Below are 17700 nucleotides of genomic sequence, written 5' to 3' on the forward strand. Positions count from 1 at the left end.
CAACATTGATCCTGGTTGATGTATGGAGCAGGCAAATTTTGACACGACAATGATGTTCCACAGCCTTTTTTCTTTTTGCCTAGTAAATTAGGCACATGATTCTTGGGGTTTCAAAGACCGTGGAACTAGAACACCAAGGGTCCTAGGATCACATTCATGCTCTCTACAAATCTTAAGATTTGTTCCTATGCAAAAAAAGAAATTAAATTATTAAATATTGAAGAGTTTTAAAGCTAACTTTTGCGTTACAAATTCATTGAATTATATGTCAGCCCTACGTTGGAACCTTTTGACCAAACCACCGTGCCATTTGGCTTTTACCACCAGCACCATCACACGCCACCTCGAGCCCAAGCAACGAAGAAAGATCAAGCAAAAATAAAACTTTACTTGTTTGGTACAATGGAAAGCAGATGGGAAAAGGAAAATCCAAACGATCTACCTATGACAACGTTTTAATAACTAACAAGTAAAAGAAAAAAAATGTAATCAATTTTCTTATTTTCTTCCCCGAACCAAACACACACATATATATATAAATTTAATGTAGTGAAAAAATAAAAATTGAGAGAAAAAGGCAAAAAAAAAGGATTTTTCAATCTTTCAATGTAATCTTGTTTTTATTTTTATACTATCAAATATGATAATAACGATCCGATTAATTCGATTTATCATTTTATATTTTTTTAAATTTCAAATTATTTAATATAATAATTTAATAAGTACATGTAAGAGAATACACATGAGCGTAACTCGATTAATGCTGATAAGCAATTAGAGTACTTTTAAAATATTGAATTCTTTTAGGTACATGGCTTCAAAATAACGATTCAATTTTCTTTAAATAGAAACATTTATATATGGTATGGTAGTAGGGTACTCTCCATGTTTGGTGAGATGTCAAAGCTTGTGAGCTTCAATGCATTTAATTTTTCATTGAAACATTTGTCTAGGAATCAACCTAGATTATTAATTTCCCTTTACCATGTGTTGAATTTTTAGACTATGATTCTATGTTTATTTTTTTATACCTCGTCGGTTATATTATCACCTAATCACGAAATATCATTTCATAAACGTATCAAACAATAATATTATAAATATTATACATTAATAATACATCAAATATAAATCTAACTACTTTTATTATTACTTTTATGAACAACATTTCTTTCTCTTTTACTTCCATTTTCTTTAAAGTTACAAATTTTCTGTTCCATTTAACAAATTGCACTACTTTTTGTAATCTTATATGTTGCTTTCCATAGCCACCTTTAATTGATTTAACTGGAATTACTATGTTGTTTATGATGGGCAAGAAAGTGATTTTGACAAGGTTAGGGGCCCAAATCAATCCTTGATTGAGTTAAAATGAAGTTAAAATTGACTTAGTTGCATAACTACTAACATTGGTGAAGAGATTTGCCTTTCGGTTTCCTTTTTCTGATATAATGAAAAATTGTATATGAATATTTGATTCAATGATATAATTTATCGTATATGTATATTATTATTATTTTTCGAATAAAATAAGTACAAAGAGCCGAAAAACAATTTTTAATCAAAAACATTTTCTTCCTACAGCTTAAAAATTAAATATCGATACCTTGATCTCGATCTCTAAATCAAATGTTCAAATATTAAGCATATTTATTAAAAAGTTATTCATGCATTGGATAAATTTTAATTGCTTTTGATCATGGGATTTTTGTGTTTAATTTTTTTTCAATTTGAGATACACTAAAAAGTGACTAACACTTTTTAAAAGAATATAAAAAACCTTTTGAAAAGAAAAAAGACTTAACAATTACAGTTTTCATAATGGATAAGAAATCTTTCAAAGGTAAAAAAAAAGCTAACACCAACATGCTATTGCTATATGTACTACTTTATTTTATAGAAAATTTAAAAAAAAAGAAGAAAAATGGTTTTTTTACTATAAAGAAAGTAAAAGTAAAACATAAAAAATCATGAACCTCCAATCTTTGGTTTGCCTTTTATTACCGTCCATATCTTGAATCCTCCAAACAATTATGGTAATGTCTGTTCGAGATATAGTGCTCATATAATGCAATGATTTTGTACAAATCAATTACAAAAAGAGATAAAGGGAAACGTAATTGAATTAAAAACAATTATTATTATTTATTACCGATGAAAATTCATTAGACTTGAATTACATAACGGGATGTACTTATTTTCGCATTTAATAAAATTTTTTATCTCTTAATTTACTATCTTTAATTTTATTTTAAAAAAGAGTATCCGAGCTTGATCTTAGGAGTAAAGGATAGACATATCTATCACCGAACCAAATGTTCGGACACAAAAATAAATTAAACCTTAAACTAGTTAGAAAGATTGCCAGAAATAATTCAAAAAAGGTAATAATACTTTATATAGTAGGACCCTTGGGACCTTGGCTAAACAAAGTTATAGAAGGCAGAGAGTTGTTGACTTTTCAACCAGGTGATTACTGCTAATAATGAAGGAATAAGTTGATAATCAACAAGAATTGATGAGGGGGAGGGAAGGGATGGGGAAAATGTTGCCTATGGTTTCATGTAACGGGGGATGGGAAGAGGCAAACAACCAGGTTCGGTGGGTGCGAAAAGGGGAAAACACTTGGCATGAGGGAGGGAAAAGGGAATGGAAGAAGTAATCTTTTGAAGTTTTGGGTGGTTGCTTTTAGCTCACTTTATATGATCAGTCTATAGAAATGTTGATTGGGGCATTGAAATTCCTTACCTGGCCCAAAAGGGAATCATTGGACCAACACAGCACAAAGAAACACTTTTAGCCAGATGCTTTCCACATCTCTCTCTCTCTCTCTCTGGCCTTTGCCTCCCCTTTTCTCTTTCTTTGTGTGTTTTTGTTTCCTAGACAGCATCTCCTTGCCCATCTGCTTTCATTTTGATGAGGTTTTATCAACAAGATTGCCCTTTTGCAGACTGGGGAATCAATCTGCCATTTTCAACTAATCAATACAGGTGTTTGGGTCATAAGAATTTGGATAAACAACCTAAATTTGACTCTTTATATCACTGTTTTCTTATATAAAAAAACAAATAAAATCATAGTACACGCTAAGTGTCACGGTCCAGAAACTGTTATCAACTATGCGTTAGAGTACGAATTGGGTATTTAAATGTTCATATAATTTTTACTATGAGGTATTTTTTGTGAGTCAAAATGGACAATATCTTACAAGTTGGTGTGAACTGTGACAATTAGTATTACATTCAACTCTAAGATACTAACGATGTGTTATTGAGGATAGTGGATTTTTATTGACGTAGGAAAAGATGTCATGGTTTGTATATTGAAGTACGAACTGAGTATTTGAATGTTCACATAATCAACTTGTGAGGTTTATTTTGTAAGATAAAATTGTGAATTCTAACGAATTAAAATTAATAATACTTTACAAGTTGGTGTGGACCGTGACATTAAGAATCGGTATCTTTTGATTATATATAAATGAGAGATTAGAACTTACATAATTTAGCTAACTGCCTTACTAGGGAAGAGCTTAACTAATGAAAGAAGCTCGAATTAAATAATTCCAAGTACAGAATGCATGGTAGGCTAAAGAGACAGCAAAAATGTTTAAGACACATCAAAACGTGTGCTGATGTATTCTAATAATTTATGAGTGTAGATTATTCTCAGCTTTTCTGCCAATGATTTGGAATTTTAGCTAGGATTCTTAGGGTAAGGTTGGCTTGTTGAGGCAAAGCTGTACCAACCGACCACACAGCTAAAGCCACTTAAGTTGTCTTTCTAACCAATTTATAACTCCCAAAGTGACACAATTATATGATCTGGCTGCGTTGATTTTGTCATACAAATTTCATGAGGTTTCTCTTTGTCGGGTACTGGGTTTAACTTTTCAGACAAGGTTGCCTTCCAAATTTTGAGACTCAAATCATACATCCAACAGGGCAATCTGATCAACCCCATATCCCAAAATCCAGTCAAGAGTTGTCTCTGATCTAACATTGAACTTAGACAAGCATGCAGTAACAAGAAGGGTTTGATTTTATGAAAAGAATCACGAATCTGCTGACCTGTTCTTACCCCCCATAGTCCCATTTTACAAGTTTTCATCATATAAAAAGAGAAAAGATTGTTGTTATATATCATTATAGCAAACTTGTGTTTATAATATAGTGATTATTATCAGAAGGTTAAGTCTCAGGGGATCATTTTTCAGACTTGGACCAGGGACCAAATAAGGGAATTCACCTTTTTCTGCAAACAAGGACAGAATTGTTTGAGATTCAAGAACAGCTGCTTTATGCCTTTACAAAAAGGTTTTCAGCATCCATTGCAGTGAGCTAGCTTCTCTCTGAATTTTGCAAATGAGATTGTATTCCTCCATGATGCTTATGATGATTGGTAAGTGGTTTAACATATAAATCATTCAACTCAAACTTATGGAAAGCCATTTATGACTTCAAAATGTGTTTGGATCATTGGAAGGAAAGGGAGAGAAGAGGGAAGGGAAGTGGGGAGATAAGTCCTCTCCCCCTGCATGATAAGTATACCTTTAATACTTGGAAGTTAGGCCCTGAAGTGGGAGAGAATGACCAGAAAACTGTATAAAAGACATTCAGAGAAGCTCTACATGCATCTATCGATTATCCATGACAGAAAACAAGTAGAATGATCAAACCAGATATAAAAGATTTCTTCGCAGACAAAACCTTTAGACGATTATGCATTCATTTTAATGAATATTATGTACAATTTTCAGATTTTCTCCATTGCAAACTCCTCAGTATACAACCTAATCAGCCTAGCTAGTAATATGGTTCTTTAAATACAAGCACATAAATGATGCAACAAATAGCAAAGATTATGACAAAAACATCAAATGTGAGGGCTGTCATTGCTTGATCACTCAGCTCCATGTTCCTCCCACCAAGACGATCAACCATATCGGGTTTCGGTTTGTAGTTTCTCAAGTCTTGCTGGTAAGGGTCTTCTAGCCTTATCCTCAACTTCTCAGCTTTACGGCTTGCAGCCTCTTGAGCAAGGGTCCAATCATAAAAACGACGGCTCTCTTCACTGCTTAAAACATTATAAACCTCTCTTAACTTCATGAACTTTTCTGAAGCAGCTTTTAGAGGAAGTGAAGTTGTGTCTGGATGGTACTCTTTTGACAGCCTCCTGTACGCAGCCTTAATCTCTTCCAAGTCAGCTTCTGCTGACACTCCTAAGAACCTGCATGATCAATATTAATGGGGGTTAGAAGCATAAACTGACCAATTTCAAGTTCCATCAATGGTTGGATAAATACTAACTATTACAATTGAATCCATAGCCAAATTTAGCAGGGTAAAAGGATTAGAGTTTCATAACAGGTAAAAATTGCAGGGGCTCCCCGGGCTTGACTGATGGTAAAATCTTAATGCCTAGGATCATGGTCTTGGTCTTGCATTCAAATTGTTATACAACTCAGAAGAAACCAATGTTTCTATCTACCAACTTGTAGTGTTGGTTTTTCTATTCTGTTTTCCAATGAAAAATGGGGGACTGCTGCTATGGAGGAAAATTGAATTTGAAAGATTTAATCAAGAACCATGAAAGTAATGGTTCTGCACATGCTGGAAAATCAGCAGTATACATATTTCTGTTCAGTTATACCATGCCTTGGAATCAAAATAGAAGTAATTGGCAAAATAACAAGACTCACTGGTAATGAGAATCAGAGGAGTCATTGAGCAAGTCAGCAAACTTCTCACCGAGGAGATTCTTTTGCTGCTCTTCAGCACCTAGCTTCTCCTCGGTTTGCTGTGACTTCGACGAACCTCCAATCCACCCTTCATCTTCATTATCCCAGTGGATTCTCGTATCAACGCCCGGAGGTGCCCTTTGGCGTCCGCTTGGCCCTTGGGACGCAAGCACTCCCAGGCTGCCGCAGTTTGTTCTTCTAGTTCTCGCCCTGATTCCTCTTGCTGCTCCTCCGAGGTCGTGTAGCAGGTGAGTTACGTTATGGGGTTTGACTATGAGAGAATATGAAGCTTGAAGAGCATTAGTGGATGCCATGAGAGAGAGGGAACTGAACTCTTTAAGATTTGGTGGACGTATGAGGAAAGCAAAAAGCCTACATTGCCCTTCGGCCATTGCCTCAAGTTTTGTGTGGCTTAGAATTGCGGGGTCTATTTTCATTTTGGGCTTTGGGCCTTTTGTTTTGCTACTTCAATTATTAGGACAAAAATCCAAATCTTGATATTTCCCTTTTGTTTTTTAGCTAGTTTGCAGCTAAATAGGTATTCCTCTTTATTTGATTTCTACAGAAATTAAAATAATTTTTTTTATTTTGATGTATTTTATATTAAAATTTGAAAAAAAATTTATCATGTAAATATGCAATGCTTTTTAATACAAAAACATAATAAATTAATAATATTATTAGTAAAAAAAAGACAAATACTATCTAATACTAATAGTATCCATTGTATTTGATATTATTTGTTATATATGAGTATCAAGTAAGGGTATTTGAAGATATTCGAATACCAAATATCTAATGGGTTATACTCTAAACAAGTACTAAATTTGTTATTCGCATTTATCTCAAACCTGAATATAAAGATATCAGTAACTTATATTATTGAGTTAAATATCTGTAAGTACACAATTAAAAAATATTTATTGTTATCTCTATTATTTATAATAACAACTCGTAGATTCGAGATTCAAAATTTGTAAACGAATCTCGTGAATGTTAGTAAGATGATTACTATATTGGAAAAATATAATATTGTTAGAAAGAATAAAATACTGATCTAAATCCCTTGTTCAAGCCAAAATGTCTATTTTTATTTAATTTATTTAAAAAAATTTATAATTAAAAGCCTGTAAACAAAAAAAATTCATAATAAAAAAAAACCCAAATGTTGGGCCACCTATGGGCTTGCTTACAGCCCAGCCCTTAAGGGCCCAATAAAGAGAAGAAGCCTGGGTTTTTAAGCCCAGAATTAGCTTTGGAAGCGAAATCCCTGGGTAAGAAACAAAGGAAGGAAAAATGGCGTCCGTAATATCTTCCTCATCGGCTTTACCAACGCGGTCCCTCGACTCATTCCCGACTCACTCAGAACGCGCCAACAAACTCACTTCTCTCTCGTGGGTCTCTTCATTTCCCAGTATCAACATCTCCATTAACTCGTTCACACTCCCTCCTGCTCCCTCTCTGAACAAGGTATTCTTTTTTCTTTAACATTGTTCTGCTTGGTTCCTGGGAAAGGGATTCGGATGACATAATGGGTTTTTGTTATGTTTAATAACGCTGTTATAACTTTTCTAGGAATGTAAAACTTAGCTGAAATAAAATTGGGTTAGTGACAACATATGATAAACTTGGAAAGATGGAGTTAAATTTTTTTTTTTGTTGAAAGATAATGGAGTTTAATTGTTAACTTGATGGCAATGTTGAGGTCGGGTTTGCCTTTGCCTTTAGATTTCAAAACATAGTGTTCTTGGTTTCATCATGTAGCTAAAGATGCATGCTTGATTAATGATTAACGTTGGCTATGTCATTAACTTATTTGTTTAAAATGATAAAAGTTTCCCATGGAGGAGGCAGCGCCAGGGGAAGCTTTAAATTTAGGTTTGTAGTTCTAATTCCAGATTTTGTAAAAGGGAAATAAAAGAGCATATTAAGATTTCATTAGTAAATTGAATGAACACTATGATTTGACTCATTACTCTCTGTTCAACTATTGTGGAAATTCAAGAAATCAGAGTTTTTAGTGGTTGAATATCATGATTTTGGGAGTTCAAAGTCTGCTAAAGCTAATTAGTTATTATTGGCTTGGACTGGACCTATTCAATACATTTGCTTGATAAAAAATTTTAATACTCAACTTTTCTTTTTTTATATTGTAATCTTTTCAATGACGGTCCTTTTGTGGTTTATTAAGTCCAGTTTGCTTGCTGATTTATTACCCAAGATGGTTGCGAGACAAAGTTTTCTAAAGTTGTCCTTGGCAGCAACATACTTTTGTTGAAATTGAAACTCAATGATGTCTTATGAACTTGATAAGAGCTTGCTGGTTTGGAAGGAATCATCTGTTTTCAATCTAGTGAAGAGACATGTACTAGGCCATTGAAATTTTATAATATCTAGAAATAGCAACATTGTCATTTGTCTTGAGTATGCCAAGGCATTGAAGATTTTAAAAGAACTTCTGCATTATGGAATTTTATCTTGAAGCAGATGATGGGTACACACTGTTAGTGATGTTAAGATCATAAATCTTAATATTTATGCTCTTGAGAAAAATAGTATTATGGTGCTTCTATTTTGATAGGTGAGATGAGACAACATCTTTCTATGTACTTGTTTTGTTGTTTATTAGCTTGTTCAGAGGGGTCAGTTAACTATAAATGTTAAAAGAAAATTCCAAATAATCAAATGTCTTTGAGCTTACGTTTTGTTCAAATTGAGAGCATCAAATTTTCCTCTCATCATTTTCCTAGACATCAGGGTGGAGGGGCTTCATCATTGGATGATTAAAATCTGTAAAATGGTGAACTCATATGCACAATTTGACAAGTTGTTTTCTGTGTAAAGCAGAATGCATTCGATGACAATTTTAGTCATTCTTTTGAATCCACAGGAATCTGTGTACTGTTTAACATTTGACAGATCCCAAATAGTGCGGATTTTAGTTTCCATATTGAAAAGTCTGAAACGTGTTTGCTCTAGTTTTTTCTATGATACTAAATTATGATTTCCTGTTGCACATATTCGTTGCATGGATAAGTTACACGATGACACTAACTTCAGGCAGCTAAATCCATTGAGGAAAGAGAAGAGAACATAAGTTATTCTGTTTGACATTTATTTGTAGGGTTCTTTTGTTCAAGCTGCCTGGACCAGGAGATCCCGTGGTGAAGCTGCAAAGCAACCCAACCGGAAATCATGGAAACAAAGGACCGATATGTATATGAGGCCATTTTTACTAAATGTTTTCTTTTCAAAGAAATTTATTCATGCAAAAGTGATGCATCGGGGCACAAGTAAAGTAATATCAGTTGCTACCACTAACGCCAAGGATCTTAGAAACATTTTGCCATCACTCACAGATCATAATGCATGCAGAATAATAGGGAAACTTATTGCTGAACGATCAAAGGACGCTGATGTCTATGCAATGTCTTATGAGCCTAGAAAAGGTGAGCGGATTGAAGGTAAGCTAGGAATAGTTCTTGATACCATTAAGGAGAATGGAATCATATTTGTATGAGCCAACCACACATTGCTGTAACAAATTAATCTGTTGTAATTTGTAAATTAAACCATGGAAATGCAATCAATATTTAGAACATACTTTGCTTTGAGCTTTACTTCCGCAATCTCTCAATATTCAGCATCTTTGATGTTAGAATCATGTTGTGCACTGGAGTATTAAGATATTGAACGATGTGTTGCTTTGGATGGACAAACATTTTATTTAGTATCATGTTCTGAAGATAATGTGTGATGCTATGCTTTTGAAGTTCGCAGAGATCAAATTCCTCTCTTTGTGTTTGGTGGTAAGGATTTGATAAATTCAACAGCAAATTTTGGATTATTAAGTTGGTTCGGTTCCATGAATGCAAAATGTTTCATCTTGTCAATTCATTTTTGTCAGACTGAGATTTGTTGATAAAAACTCTTGTTGCCCATTGAAAGACTTATGAATATCAATGCAAACGCATGATGCTTGAGTGCTGAGGTTTTGCACAAGGAAGTGTTGTTCCCTTTCCTTCCCATTACTTTGTGTCTCCCTCTCTCCTATTAAGTGGCACTTAAACAATTGCTATGGTTCTATGGGATTATATTCTTGTCTTCACCCTTTTTAGGACGTCCTCTCACTCTTCCTCCCGATCCAACCGAAGGCATCAAACAGAAAATGACTATGCCCAAAATGACCACACCAATTGTGGAAAATTTCCAAAATACCACAGATACTTCGAAATTACTATTGTCTACTGGAAACAAGATAAACCCCTCTTTCGTCATCTCAAAAACCCTAACCAGGAGAGCTCTCTTGCTTCACTGCTTCGCTTTGACAGTGAAAAGAAATGGCTTCACGAATGACGACCTTGACCCGAACCCGGACTCTACACCGGCTAAACCAAACCAAATCCATTTCCACATACCCTTTCCCCTCTCAGGAACCCCAACTCGCCGACTCGACTGACTCCACTCAGACTACCCCTTTGACGAAAATTGGGCTTGGATCGGGAATACCAAACTCCGATAGCTTTCAAAAGGCCAACCTAGCCCAATATAAAAACAAATTACACATTTTGATCAATAAAATTATTTGTAGAGTTTAAAAACTNATTGTCAATATATAAAATAATAATCTTTATTTATTTTTTAAATAGAATTTTCATTATCTAGTGCTTATAAAAGGAAATTACTCTTTCAAACTGACAGCTAAGAGCTCATCGATTATTAGTTAACTTGAATCTTGGCGGTGAAGTAAAATTGTCTCATTGAAAATATTAAATTAAAATAAGATAGTGTATTCTTACAAATTTTTTCTTCACTTCTGACCAAACCCATCTTTCATAATCAGAATTTAATACAATATATATATATATATATATATATATATATTGTGAGTTCAAACACATTATATGAACTTGTGTTAATAATATTTTAAATAAATTTTTTTTATATCTCTTGTGATTTTAACTGACTTTTTGTATAAGAGGAAATAAATTTTTAATCAAATAGCGTAAGAAAAACGTTTATAGACGTTGATACGAAATTCATTAGATTGACTTTTTCTAGCGGAGGAATAATTTTTTAATCAATTGGAAGCTTACTTTACGAATTAAATAGAGAATATAGGATTTGTTTTCCACCGGAGGAAATATTCTTTAATCACATAATTATACATTATTATTATTATTATTATATAATATGAAAGTTACGCTCATGTAATTATTCATATAAAGTAACGCGGTACAATTGTTGGCATACCGGGTAGGAAGTTGATTACCTTATTATATAAATAATCAAATGTGCATAACTTTCATAATATATAATAATAATAATAATAATAATATTTTATACCAAATGAGTTTACATCTTATGTTAATATCTAAATGCGTTTTTCTTTGACGATTTGATTAAAAATATTATATATTTCCTCCCATTGAGAAAGTCTTGTACCTATCTTTACAGTGCTTCAGTGATATAATATATAAATTATATATAGCTGAGAAAAAAATATATTTCCTCCCGACCAAGGCGTTGAATAACGGCACTCCTGCACTCACCTATACTTTGACTTCAAAACAAATAATCCAAATTAGCTCCTTACTTTAAAATAAAATATTTTAATATTTTCTTCCTGGCTAAAATTTTCTTACGAATCGAAGGTCATTGTTTTACAATGGCATTAATTCAACTGGAGGAAATATATTTTAATGTAACGATTGAGAACTGGTATTGTGTAGGTAGGGATTTCAAACATTATCTAGACCGGGCGAGAGAACCCCTTTCTCACATTCTTCATGACTTACCGCTCTCTTTGCTTATAAAAAGCCAACGCCTCTGTGTTTTGAAAGGCAACTCTGTCTCTCTTTCCCCATAAAAAGCTCCAACTCTTGACCCTTTCCAGATCCTCAGCAAATGGATTTGCGGTTCGGGGTCCCGGCTGTATTAAATTTGACCTTCCTTCTGTTCTTCAGCACCCAACCAGGCCCTGAGATGTGGGGTTGGAATCTCATCATTTCCATAATCTTGGTCCACCAATTTTCATTTCTGGAGTTGGCATTCTTAGTTATCTCCGTCATGTTTCTACTCCTTTTCCTCTTCACCTTGGCTGAAGTCCCTCTAATCCTCCACCCCATTCGCTTCCGGCGTAGCGCTGGGGCTTTCTCTATCGGCTTGACGATATCACTAGTAGCCTCAATCTTCTTCCCACCTTCGCTCTTCTGGCCTGTTTATCTGCTTGTCGTCGTCTTTTCTCCCTGGCACGGCATGTTCTTTGATCTTTTTAAACACTTTCTGGGGTGGTTTTCAGGCACCCTTCAATCAGTTCCCACTTATTTCATCACCATCACCCAGAACGAAGAAAGTTCAACCTCAGCTCCTCTGCAAGTCGACCTTGAGCCTGGACTCGCACACGGCCAGCAGAACTCGGAACATAACGAGTGATGGCCCGCATGGAGTAGTTCTCAGCTCGTTTAAATAAAGTCAGGTGGATTGCTCTAGGTTCATCACAGTGTAATGCTTTTAGAATTACTTAGTTTTTTACAGCTTGTTCCTTACTCTGTTTCAGTGTTCTGGGGAACTACACACGATTGATGATTTTGATTTGCTTTGGGGAACGCTGAATCTGTTCAGGTTCTCCTTTTTTGTTTTAGAGTCAAGAATGTAATCTAATATTGTTATTGTTATATGTATCTCTCTAATTCGTTTCTTTCAAATTTTCTTCATGCTGTTGCCAGCTTCTGCGGTTCCGCGAAAAACAGAGCAGAGGTTTTGAATTTTTATTTCTTAAAAAATAAAAAGGGCAAGAAAACAAAAGGAAATTTTGTTTAATTAGATCTGAAACCCAAAAGCCCACTTTCAGGCCCAATTCTAGGTAAAAGGCCCAGAAATGAAAAAACAATTAAACAATTAATAATGAACCTTAACGAGTAGTTGCACAAAACGATGTCGTTTTTAACAGCAACATTTCCACCATGGGATTTGCCAATGTTCTGACATTAAACTTAGATTAGACTCTTAATCTGTTGCAAGATGATCCATTTGAGTAGAGAAATTACTGAATAAATGTCAATTATAAATCTTATCAATCAAATGAGAACTACCATTAAAGGTTATGTGCAAATTCATGACAAAAAAGGAGGTGAAAAGATTACTTGTAACAAGTGTAGGGATTGGTGCTGTGGTTCTCTGGGACTATATTCTCGTCTTCACCCTTTTCAAGGCATCCTCTCACTCTTTTTCCCGACCCAACCGAAGGCATCAAACAGAAAATCACTATGCCCAAAATGACCATACCAATCTTGGAAAATTTCCAAATTACCACTCATATTCCGAAATTACTATTGTCTCCTCGAAACAAGATAACCCCTTTCTCGTCATCTCAAAAAACCTAACCCGAAGAGCTCTCTTGCTTCACTGCGTCACTTTGACAGTGAAAAGAAATGGCTTCACGAATGGCGATCTTGACCCGAACCCGGACTCTATGCCGGCTAAACCAAATCAAATCCATTTCCACATACCCTTTCCTCTTTCAGGAACCCCAACTCGCCGAGTCGACTGACTCCACTCAGACTACCCCTCTCCCTCCCAACCCAGCCTCCGGAAGCCCTCTTTACCACGAGAACTGGCGAAACCCAAACGCGGCCCAAAACTCTACTTCCCTAGCTCAATCCTTGATCCCCCTCGGCTTCCTGGTCCAAGCCCCGGGTCACCGGATTCAGTACTTATCCGAAAATCTCGACGCGCCGGCTTTAATGAACCATTTCGCCGGTTTGATGACTCAGCAACGATGGGCCGACGTGAAAGAGCTTTTCGAGTTCTGGGTTCGATCGCTGGATAAGAATGGGAAGCCCAATAAGCCCGATGTGAATCTTTATAATCATTATTTGAGAGCTAATTTGATGATCGGAGCATCTGCCGGTGATTTGCTTGATTTGGTGGCGCAAATGGATGATTTTGCCATTGTTCCCAATACAGCGTCGTTTACTTTTATCTTAAAGGCCATGAACCAGGCTAAGGAAACTGAAGCTGCTAAGAAGTTGCTTGAACGGTTAGTTATATATATATAGTTCTCTCTTTTAAAGTTTTACTATCTTTTTGTTTTTGTTTTTTCTTTAAGTAGGTTACCCTTAGCTTGAAAGTTTCATAAATATTTCCTTTTTAGTTAGTAAATAGAAGGAAAATTAAAAAAAGTTTTCCCATTTGCTGTTAAAGTTGGTTTCTTTACATTTCGAAAGTAGTCAGCGTGGATTGATTGAGCAGGTATATTAAAATTGTATGGAGAATTTGAATCCTTTAATGCGACTATGATCTGGAGAAAGCTCTTTGGGTACGATCACCTCTGTGCTTTTTACCGTTTTAGGACCTCCATGAAACCAGTAAAACTATTGGAGTTGGAGATAGAGTGGTTGTCTTTGGTTGAGGGTTTGTAGTATTGGTGGATGTTGTACCAAATTTTACTACTCTGGGATGTCTTAGAAGTGGACGAAGATTGCACCTGGGTTATTAAGTGGGACAGAAATGGAGCGGATGCAGGTTTTTTTTTTCTTTTTTTTTTAAGAATTAGAAACCTTTCTTTCATCAATTTTACTTTCAAGAAGGATCTGCATTCATTTTTTGAATAGAAAAAAAGTGCATCCGTCAAACACTGCTTTAACTTTATTGCTTATTTTGGGAATTACTTTCTAAAATATTAGTGATGTTAAATTGGTATTGGAGGTATCACCCTTCACTTTATTGGTATCAGGATGCTGCAGGGTGGAGCAGAATCTTTGCCTGATGATGATTCTTATGACTTGGTTATTGGAATGCTGTTTGAGGCAGAACAGATTGATGCAGCCTTGAAATATGTAGATATGGCCTTAAAATCTGGTTATTTGTTGTCTATGAGAGTATTTACTGAATGTGTGGGGAGCTGTGTTCGCCAAGGCCGGCTTGATACTTTGGCTACTGTTATTGAGAGGTGCAAGGTATATGATTCATTTTGTTGGCACTGATATTGTTTTGTTTAAGGAGGTTGCTTTTTGCTCAATATTTGGTTATGTAACTTTGTTCTCATTGGTCTTATCAGACAAAGGATCAGAATAGAGCTCTTTATCCAAATTGGAATTTGTGCAACTATCTTGCAGAAGTTGCAATGCAAGCGGATAACAGCAAGTTAGCATTTTATGCATTGGAATTCATGGCTAAATGGATTGCTCGGGGTGAAATTGCAAAGCCACCTTTCTTGCTTTCAGTAGATGAAGGATTAATTGTCTCAGCACTTGCAACTGCAGGTAGGACCTACAGTTCAAACCTGTTGGATGCGTCCTGGGCAATCCTACGGCGGTCATTGCGTCAAAAGAAGGTGCCTAGCCCTGAATCTTACCTTGGGAAGATGTATGCTCATGCATCATTGGGGAATCTACAGAAAGCTTTTGGTACACTGCACGAGTTTGAGGCTGCTCACAGGAATTCCATTAATGAAGCAGAAGATTTGTTTTCGCCTTTTACCTCTTTATATCCATTGGTTGTGGCTTGCTCCAAGAAGGGTTTTGAGACTTTGGATTCAGTATGACCTTTTATAATTCAAATTTTATACATTCTAATTGATTTTCTATTGCATCAGCTATTATTTAATATTTTTGGTGATTGTGATAGTTCTTAAGAAGAAAAAATTAGTATGAGAAATATCAACAGACATGCAGGCTGCTTTTTCAAATTTGAATAAGTCCAATTTTAAAAATGAATACTAAATAAATATTAAGGAAGTTCCTGAAGCTGCTCCATTGGTTGCTTATTGAGCATTTGAATGAAATATCATTTGTCTTTGTGTTTTCAATCATAGAATATGTGGAAATACATATAACTGTTACTCCATCTTTCTGTTCTTGCAATGTATGCATCCTTGTAGGTCACTCTATCAAAATTTAACACTTTTTCGTGTCCTTATTACAACAATTTTCTGCAAGGAGAAATATGTTTGCCTTTCTTTTGAAAAGTAAAGGCTATGCAAGTTTGCACTTATGGCATTCATTTCATCATTGCTTTTTTAAAATTTTACATAGACCTAATCCATATATTCTGCTCATCGAGGAGGTCGTTGCTGATGTTGCAAAATTGAAATATTCTCCCCAGGTATATTATCAACTTGAGAAATTAAGCAGTGCAGACCCTCCATACAAGTCCGTTGCTGCTCTAAATTGTATAATTTTGGGTTGTGGAAACATATGGGACATTGAGCGTGCCTACCAAACGTTTGATGCGATAGGCTCTTCTTTTGGGTTGACCCCTGATATTCATTCATATAATGCTCTAATGTATGCCTTTGGAAAGCTGAAGAAGGTATGTATTTATTACCTCTCTCCCTTGTATGTAAATACTCTTGCAATCTCAAAAAGTGCACCAGTACATGTGGATGCATGCATTAGTTTTTCTTAGCTTGTATGCATGTATCCAGGATATTGTTGGAAAGGCTTGGCTTAATTCTTTGCTTGTCTTTTTCTCTGTTTAATACAACCTTATTTTTTTCTTTGTTGGGCTCATAGCATACTCATGCGAACTAAATTACTCATGGAACCACCCCCTTCCCCCCAACTGAAAGATGTTTTTTGGGATTTGAGCTTTGAATTAGGCCTAATTCTTCAAGTTAATAAATCTTTGCATGGCAGACTTTTGAAGCTTCAAGGGTGTTTGAACACATGCTGAGCTTGGGTGTGAAACCCAATGCTAAGTCATATTCTTTGCTTGTTGATGCTCATCTCATCAATCGAGATCAAAAATCTGCTCTCTCTGCAATTGACGAGATGGTAATTCCATTTTCTCTCTGATGGGTAGAACCTCATGATATCTCTGTAGAAAAAGATTAATGGCCATTCAACGATTCTTTTGGCAGGTGACTGCTGAATTTGTACCCTCCAAAGAAACAGTAAGAAAGGTCAGAAGGCGATGTATACGAGAGATGGACTATGAGAGTGATGATCGAGTTGAGTCCTTGGCAAAGAAGTTCAATATTCAAATGGGCTCAGAAAACCGCAGGGGCATGCTTTTTGATCTTGACTATGGCACTGAATATGCATCAGCATCATAGGTAGGCTCTGCTGTATTATGATATGAATGCTTGCGTGAGAAAGGTCCAGAAAGTTTTGTATGTGTTACTTTGGATTGAGACAGTTTTAATAGTTTATTTATCTACTCTGTTCTTATGGTGATTGAAAACCTTGAATTTTATGCTATAAAAGCTCACTGCTAGTTGGTTTTTTACTCAGTTTCCACTTGATGGCATATGCTTTTGCTGATAAAATTAATCTCTCTTTTCAGATTCAGGTCTAATTTATGTTGGAAATACAAATGATGATTGGGGTTTCACCAAGTTCACATGTTGCACGGTCCAATGAACCCACTTGTCTGTACATTATTTGATTTTTGTCAATTTTGAGCCCTGGCAGGATAACTGTCATGATTGTAGCTTGTGAATTTTTTCCTAGTTTCCCTATCCCCATTTTTTCTTCCTTTATATGCCTTCTGAGGAGTAGGAACAAAATGTTAATCAAAAGATACTCATATGTTGATGAATAAATTATAAATGTAGAACCATCCCAATTATTTAAGGAGCAAAAAGCATATATTTCTTCATTTTTGTTTCTTTCACCCAATAATTTAATCTAGCCCTCTCGTTTATCTCGCAATTTGCGGTTTAATGATGATGGATGTTGATACTAATTTGCCTGGTGGTACGAGTCTGAAGTCTGAAGGAAAAAAATTAAAAGAAAAGCCTCATTGTAGGCTTTTTCTTGTAGCTCATGAAGAGTAAACTAAGATTTTTCAGATTCAGTTCATTGTGAAGGAGTAAATTAAGATTGTTTAGTTCATTCTAGTTTCTACCTAAGACGCGTGCTGCTGCAGGTTTAGGAGTGTTTGCCTACTTAATTGAGTTGCGTTGGTGCCAGTGTCACACCAAGCCTTTCAAAAGTAAGTGGGATGCTTTAATC

At 35.3% G+C, this 17700-nt stretch overlaps 3 protein-coding genes across 3 annotated transcripts; 2 read left to right on the plus strand and 1 right to left on the minus strand.

The window, feature by feature from the left end:
* On the minus strand, positions 4683-6150 carry LOC18610266 (NAD(P)H-quinone oxidoreductase subunit T, chloroplastic). Its single transcript, XM_007045823.2, has 2 exons — positions 5702-6150; positions 4683-5229 (listed from the first exon to the last, which is right to left on the minus strand). Exons 1-2 carry the CDS (start codon positions 6130-6132, stop codon positions 4806-4808), a joined length of 855 nt encoding a protein of 284 aa, XP_007045885.2. The 5' UTR covers positions 6133-6150; the 3' UTR covers positions 4683-4805.
* Positions 7008-9360, plus strand: LOC18610267 (50S ribosomal protein L18). Its single transcript, XM_007045824.2, has 2 exons — positions 7008-7210; positions 8865-9360. Exons 1-2 carry the CDS (start codon positions 7037-7039, stop codon positions 9258-9260), a joined length of 570 nt encoding a protein of 189 aa, XP_007045886.2. The 5' UTR covers positions 7008-7036; the 3' UTR covers positions 9261-9360.
* LOC18610270 (pentatricopeptide repeat-containing protein At1g26460, mitochondrial) lies at positions 12976-17344 on the plus strand. The gene is made up of 7 exons (XM_007045827.2): positions 12976-13781; positions 14478-14700; positions 14802-15281; positions 15848-16054; positions 16381-16518; positions 16605-16799; positions 17030-17344. The coding sequence occupies exons 1-6, from the start codon at positions 13174-13176 to the stop codon at positions 16797-16799; spliced, it is 1851 nt and encodes a 616-aa protein (XP_007045889.2). The 5' UTR covers positions 12976-13173; the 3' UTR covers positions 17030-17344.

This window comes from Theobroma cacao, chromosome 2, assembly GCF_000208745.1.
Source record: "Theobroma cacao cultivar B97-61/B2 chromosome 2, Criollo_cocoa_genome_V2, whole genome shotgun sequence".
Lineage (NCBI taxonomy): Eukaryota > Viridiplantae > Streptophyta > Magnoliopsida > Malvales > Malvaceae > Theobroma > Theobroma cacao.